This window comes from Galendromus occidentalis, unplaced genomic scaffold, assembly GCF_000255335.2.
Source record: "Galendromus occidentalis unplaced genomic scaffold, Mocc_1.1 scf7180000076421, whole genome shotgun sequence".
NCBI lineage: Eukaryota > Metazoa > Arthropoda > Arachnida > Mesostigmata > Phytoseiidae > Galendromus > Galendromus occidentalis.
Genome location: NW_003804410.1, coordinates 524,230 through 531,843, shown reverse-complemented (window position 1 = coordinate 531,843; position 7,614 = coordinate 524,230). Strand labels below are relative to the sequence as shown.

The 7,614-nt window shown below is 51.4% G+C and overlaps 1 protein-coding gene across 1 annotated transcript; it reads right to left on the bottom strand.

Moving 5' to 3' along the window:
• Positions 1–3,369: 3,369 nt before the first annotated feature.
• On the bottom strand, positions 3,370–4,531 carry LOC100905121 (microfibrillar-associated protein 1). Its single transcript, XM_003739172.3, has 3 exons — positions 4,337–4,531; positions 3,792–4,084; positions 3,370–3,595 (listed from the first exon to the last, which is right to left on the bottom strand). The coding sequence occupies exons 1-3, from the start codon at positions 4,472–4,474 to the stop codon at positions 3,370–3,372; spliced, it is 657 nt and encodes a 218-aa protein (XP_003739220.1). The 5' UTR covers positions 4,475–4,531.
• Positions 4,532–7,614: the final 3,083 nt, after the last annotated feature.

Genomic DNA, 7,614 nt, shown 5'->3' with positions numbered 1-7,614 from the left:
TGTCGGACTCGTCTCCGGGCAGACTTTCAGCTTTCTTCTCGTGGTCGATTCATGCAACTTCCGGGGTGTTTCGTGGGAATGTAATTCGCTGAATAAATTTCTTAATTCACCAACGCATGATCATCGGTCTCGTGAATCTTCCCTCAACGGAGTCCCCCGAGATGCCCCTGCTCGGAGAAGTCGCGTGTTGATGGACGAATTTTCGAACATTGAATTGAGTCGAGACGTTTTTTGCTTGATGAGAGTCCCGGCATATTCGCTGTAAGCGAGGATGGATCACCATCTGGCGTTCGGAGTCCAGTCCCCGGAAACGCGCTCCTAACTAGGGGGACTTCCTCGTCGCGGCTTCATGGAACGCATATGTTTCGGACAGGCTCTCCGACAAGTCGCAGCGAGTCCTCGACATCCGTCGCATAAATTACTGGAGGTAGCATAAACTTGCTTATTTTCGAGAAATTATTTCACTCGCACGAAAGTGCTAACCGCGTGAGTCCTGGGAGGTCCAAATCCACTGAGCTCGGGAAGAGTTCTGAGTTTTAGATATTCTCGGCTCGAGACGCATCGTAAACGGCGTCGATTCCAGCGATGAGCTCGGGCTGTAGACTGTGACGCGCGACTTAATGGAATTCACCATTAGTTTCCACTGCCTACATTAGCTTTTCAAAATCCGAATACCGATGCCTGTGGGGTGGAGTCGTCCCGTGAAAGTCTCGGACGAGATCTGACGGTGACTAGCTGAAAGATGAAGGAAAGAGACTTCTATGGAGTCGCTTCCCGGAGCCTGCCGACACGAGAAGCAAAGCTAATCCAACTTCTAAGTCTCCACCCGATATGCATCATCACCCAGACGGCCCCGCACGAGATCTATCCCTCTGTGGATCGTGATGAGTTTATCTATTGTCCCAGCTATTCGCCAATATAACCGAACGGCTCCAAACAAAACACCTTAATGTTTCAGGTTCGTGACCGCAGCTCGCGTCGAAGATCGAGCGAATCGCACAGGATTTTTTTGCGTTCCGAGGTACATACGAATTTATAATGACCTTGATTTTAGCAAATGCTCGTAGCCCGTTCGTTTCGGACGGCGCCAGGCCGAGGAAGCTTCGTGGGAGCGAATTCATTCGAGGCAGATAGGTTTCGATATCAGCCGAGCTAATCTTCACCCCTTCGTGCTTCGGTATCTATAACAATTACCGGTCAACTGTCCGCTCACTCGTAACCCGTGGATCTCTCCGCTATATAGCGAGGGCTCGATAAATAAAGTAGATAAATAATAATTACTATGGAGCGTGGGATCGACAGAGGGAGAAAGTAAATAAATAAACAGGGTCACGTGCAAAATTGTGGAGGCGAATCATTCGGGGAGCGAAAGATGCATCGGCCACACGAGCGATAGCGGACGAGCCGAGTCGGACCTCTGCTGAGTTTTTTTCCCCGATGCAGAGAAGCAGGTCGGAGTGTAGGCCGTACCCCAGAAACCCGAATCGTGCTGCCGGAGCTATTCGCGTCATCGGTTCTCGGTGAGCGCTCATGAGGATCTTTGGCAAATGCAAAAAAATCGTGTCGGAGGGGGATTCCGGAGGAGAAGGGATCCGCCAGAGAAAACTGAATATTCCCTCGGGTTCGCGCGAGAGTCCTCAAGCAAAAATCGACCGGAGGAGCGTCGTAAAATAATAAAACCGGGGAAAGGAACTCAGAAGTCAACGCTAGATGTTACGCTCGAAGATCAAGAAACGATGTTTGTCATAAATTCCGCCGCATCTTGATCCAATAAAATTCCTCACAGCGGACCACGGGGCTCCTTCAGTCGGATTCGTAGGCCATATCGAATTGGAACGGAATTTCATCGGATGCCAGCTCTGCTTCATACTCGAGTTGCTTTCGCGCGTGCCGGACCGAGCGGCATGCGACTCGATGTAACTTCTTGGTCTTTTTGAGATCGGAAGTTCTCCGGGCAACAGTAGAAAAAGCAACAGAGCGGCTTTGCAATGGTCACCTCTGTCACGCGGGTAGGGGCTGAGTCAGTCACGTGTCCGTTGGCTTGAAAATATCTACGAAACCAACCCGGCTCCGGACGAACGCATTGGCAGACGCCGGTGCCGACGGCCGACCGGCCGGCTGGTCGGTCAGTCAGTTTTGCGCTTGATTTCGAGGACACGATGAGAGCGAGCCAAAAATTTCCCTGGTGAACGCTCCGTGTAGCTCCATCTGGTTCCGAAGATTACTTCCTATCCGGGCTTCTCGAGGAAGAAGTTCGCGAGAGCACCGAAACCCACACGCGAACGAAACTTCGAGCGTTCGGGCAATGATCATCGGAAGAATTTCCCTAAGAGAAGGAGCCTGCGAGCCGCGGAAGTTCTTTGTTCTCCAATCAAGCTGGGCATGCACCTGATATATCTACGCGTGTTGGAAAGATTGCGTGATGTTCCGAAAGCTTAGCAAACTCCACGCGAATCTCTAGATGCAGAGCTCCTGAAATAGTCCGGTATTGAGCGCCCCTTATGAGGCCCGGACTTTCGTCAGCTCTTCCGCCCGCGCGTTGAACGATTCCGCGTCTAGCCTGTTCTTTGCGATGGCTGTCGAATTAGCATTTAGTGAGATTAAATAGCGTCTTATCGGCGAGAATGGGGGCGTCGCAAGCTCGGAGAACTTTCACAATCGGATCATGTTAATGAAGAACGCTCGCCGAGAGTTCCGGCTCAAACTGAATATCGCGCCCTGCAATTAGTACTCTTTGATGGTTAGTCATTATCGATCTCGGAATCGTATCGAGCTCAGGCTACGATTTTCTTTGTTGAGAGGCCGACGCTCAAGTGCAGTCCGAGGAGAGGGCGGGATACAGATGTTGTCCGGCCTTAGTTTCTCACGGAAGCGGGAAATCGGAATCGAAGCGCAATCCTTTTTCGACGATATACTCTCCAGGCGAACGTTAGACGGCTCTTTGCCGTGAATGTGTCAGTGAAGGAAAACTCTCGTCGACGGCTCCGGCATTTGGCCTTCGTCTCGGTTCCAAGAAACTATAATGGTCGCATGCTAATGCCGATCTCTTTCGCTGGGCGAGAATATCATTCTCACCCCTTTTAGAGGTAAATGGCCAACTTCGGCAAGTCCATTCCGGCCGATAGCTCCGCGAAAGGCTTATCGAGTTCGCCTCGAATAAGTCGTTTCCCCTGTTGGCTACCTCCAAGGAGCGCCTATTCCCTCTTTATGCCGGTGGACCTGATTTCGGAGTCCCTCTAGGAAACCTTGCGAGCGTACGGCGGCGAATCAACGTTATCGGATGTCCGTGACTTTCAAGGGCAGGAACTTCATAAAAAAAAGAGATAAAAGGAGTTTATGTCATTCGATTTCTTCAATGAGCCCTAATTATCATCTTGTCATGGGGACGGCGCCATAGGTTCTCGGAGGGTCGTCCAGAAGCCTTGAGAAAGCCTTCAATCTGTTGAGATCTTGTGAGTTTTTCCGACTGTTTAAAGATTTCGCCAGCCTACTCATTTTGATCCAAACGTCCTCGTCCACCTGATCGGAGGCTTCTTCTCGTTCGCGCATGTGTTGCTTCCGTCTCTCAGCTAGTTCTTTCCGCCATTGTTCGTACCTGGAAAGAAAGTCTTGTCAGATGCGATACGATTCGATTCTGCTCGGATAAAAGAGCATCCGAGAATAATTATCCCCGCCGTAGTGTACTAATTCGCATTCTCCGAGTCGCACAGGGTCGGAGCCCTGAGAAAATGCGGGCATGGAATAGCTCCCGCTTGGAAACTAAGGAACAGGGTCTGCTGTGCAACACGTACCATTGCGTTTTCTCGTTGTCTGCTTGGATGCGGAGCTGCTCTATAGCTTCAGACTCGAGTTCGTCTTTCTTTTTGAGCCTTTCCTCGAATTCTTCTTTCCATTTCTGCATGGTTTCGGATTCTTGACGTCTCCTCCTCGGCCGGGACTTTTCCGCTTTGGCCATCGCACGGCTGATTTCCTCAACGCTGGCCACTCGTTGCAAACTGATGCTGTCTCGGCCCCCCGAATTGGTTCTCTCTGACGTGGGTACAGGTTCTTCATCTGCGTCATTCGACGCATCTGATATTTCATCCTGAAATCGGGGCAATGTGATCCTCTCCCTCCCATCAAGGGCTGACTATCGAGATTGGGATCACGTCAGCATTGCGGCAGAGTCGAACCTACGGCAGATCAGAACGGCGCGACTCTGCGAGATTCCTCAATGTCGCATGAGTTCTACGATTATGTCAGTCTTGTCCGCGAAAATGTTACTCTATCGTACCGACACGGACGGCTTTGCGGCGGGAAGTCGGTTTTCGAGGAACCGTCACTCACGAAAGCTTACCTTGGCCGATTCCGGAAGTTCTGGGCTTCCGGTGCACCCGAGAGGAAATTCACTTTGCACGCCTCCGTCGCGCGTTTCCTCCGCGTTGTCTGGAGAAGTTCCCGAAGGATCCAGTTGTTGTTCAACGGCATCGGTCATTTTCACGCTTGATATTCTCTCGATCCAATCGCTCGAATCACCGCCGGAGCAGTCCGTGAACTCGCTCAGCCAGCTCGGAGCGGTGCTCTCGAACGGGAGGCGTTTTCCAGTGGCGTTTCCACTGTTATCGAATCGAGAACTTCTCATTCCTCTCGGATTCCATCGTCGGCGCTCTCACGGCCCGATAGAATCGGAAAACGATCCGATTAGATTCAGCACCGTTCGGTATGACTCTCGCAAGGGGTTCTGGATGAATCTATCACCATCTATGGTCATCGTCCACTGTCAATCGGGGACTTCCTTGACTAAAAGAAAGAAGAGTTCCCGAAACAATTGGATATAAACCCGGTGCTGCCTGCGTGTCCCGTGGCAGTCGTTCTGGCGGGACAGATACGATGGGAAGGCTCCCACCAGCTGGAAAAACACGATGATCCGAGAAAGACGATCTCAAAGAAAAAAAAAGGACATGGAGGACATTCAACCGAACCGTGGCGGGCAAGTTCTGGGCCGCTGACCTTAACGTGACAACATGCCGACACGCTCCGCTTGATGAAGAACCGCGAACTTTATGAATCGCGGGTCGATCACACGGAACATCAACGGAGTTCATTGCATCTAGCCTCGATTCGCAAGCGGCCCGCTGAGTGACGAGCGTAGACGATGAGGCGCCAATCAGTCTCCGGGAGTAGCTCAGACACCGATCAAATAGACCGCCCGAGCGATCCCAAGTTTGCGATGCTAAAAGTTTTCGCTTGCAAGTGACTCCGATCGCCGATATGAGGCTAAAGTTCCGCGAATTTCACTCGAACTGTCTGTCATGAAATTCGAAATCATCGACTCTATTGCGAGCAATTGCGTAAGCGCTCGCTCTGATAAAAGCGAACCTGAGCTCCGGTACGACCTTGAGCCACCGACAGCAAGAGCTAGCCGGACGATCGATGAACATCAGAGTGTCAAGTAACATTTGTCACCAAATGAATTTCACATCATCGGTCGTTGAGCCGGGATCGTGTTTGAGGCATGAGCGCTCTCCAGCTCTCAACAGTATCGATCGAAATGCTGATCTCACTGTGTGGACGCAAATGCACATCGGAGTAAGGGAGTGATTTCTCTCAATCGGCGAACTACAAACGGAGAAAAGCAACCAGCGAGCACGGCTCTGATTCTGACGAAGGGTCAAGCAGGTCAGTGGGTATAATTATACCGCAAACCGATATGCCATCCTTGATGTCAGTCAGGATATCGCATTCGGGAGAACACGGACCCGGACAGAGAATCCTTAATTTTCGCTACCGCAGGCCAAAGCTGTCAGGTGAGGCGGTCCAGGATGCAATATCGAGACGCTCCAATCGAGTCCCCTAGCTCCGGAATTGAACTCGGAGTCTGTTAAGGCGGCGCATTCCCGAACTCTACGGCGATCGGTGACTATTTCGGAGGAACTACTTATAGTTATTCCAGTGTGGCTCCCCGTTGAGCGGAGGAACGTTCCAATCTCCGATGATGTCAGATACGGACGGGCTCGTACACTGATGGAAGCAGCATCAGCGTTTACATGCGCGAAAAAAACGCACTCGGAGTTTTAGATATGTACAACGTTGAGTATTGCGGAAGGATACGTCCATTTTCATGGCGTTAAGAGTCTCCGCGATTCCTCGTCTCGCGGCGTTTCCGTCCACGGCTATGAATGACTGGAAGTCGCGCATCGGTTCCGAGGAAAAGCGGACGAGCTGGTGGGAGTTTTCCATTTTTCCGAAGCAATCCATTCACGACTCTTAAACGTGAGTGCTCCCGCTCTTCTGTCGGGAGAACCACAAGACCCCCGGAGCTAAGCCGGGAACATCCAGTACGCGGCCAGCGGAATAATTCACCATTGGGACACAATTTATCCGTTGCTCTTTTCATTTGCGCAGCCAGCGCGACTCACTAGTCAAATGGATGTCATGATAGACCAACCATGACCCATGTTGCTTCGTCTGGGAGCGTAAGCTGGAAGCTGCCCTCCGTCTCGACGTGAATATTCTATCTCCATCGGTCTATGTATCATCCCCGAAGCTCACTCTATGGATAGCGTTCTACTGCTGGGATGGATGCTGCTGACTCGGAGTCGGAGTTCCTCCTTCCCTTCGGATGAACAGTGTCCGAAAATTTCGCGCAGCCTTTCCCGCATTCTGTCTGACCTCGGTTTCGATTGTAGTCGAAAATTAGAAATCGTCGTCTGAGAATGAGTTTCTGCGTGAGAATCGACTTTAACGAAGAAGAGGCTCCCCTAGGAGGTGAATACCCACAAAAATGGAAATCCGGGTCTATGACCGTGGGACGATCCCGAAAGAAGCGTAATGAGTTGAAAGTGTTGATCAGCCTCAAGTGCCCGATCTCAATCGAGAGCTCGGAAGGCTTCGGTTTCGCTCAAAAGTTCTCAAGTTTAATCGTTCGCGTGCGAGCGGGAGAGTTACAATTATCGGGAGCATATGTTCATCCTTAACAGGGAGCGTGTCTCGATCTCTTAGAGGATGAAGGCGCCACCGGTTAAGAGAGCGACGATCAAGTATTTGGCTAGGGATTAATTCGAGTGGCTTTCGATGACTCTCACCTTTTCAGGTTCTTCTCCGTCGCAAGGAGCTGCCAACATACTCTCCAGATTCGCGCACCACACAACTCGAGTCGATGCTCCGCAGGAAGTACCCGGTGAACTCGAGCGATGAGGATTATCCTCTGGGACATTAAATGCTGACGAATCCTTTCAAGGGACTGACGAGAGCAACGCGGAGAAGCGCATCAGAGGTGATTGAGAGCACTCCACGGACAAGATCGAAAGTGAACATCGGCAGAGGCTGTTCTCGCGAGCGAGGTTTTGCTGTGGTAGGTTGTTCGTCGTCGTCGTCGCGTTTCACAACTCCGGGCCATCGGAGTGCCCTCAATGAAGCTCCCTCGCTCACTCGCTTGCCCCTGTGACTGGCCCGAGTTGGAGGAAACGTTCTATTTTCCGTCTGCGCAATACGTGCATGGGATCGGGGGCGTATGTTTACCAAATATGAGTACCATTCATAATGTGAAGTGTTTGCTCGGGCTGTATGCCTTATCCGTCCCACTTGAAGCTAGGGTAGGTGGTTGCTTTATAGATCAGCGCCTTCGGTCGTCGA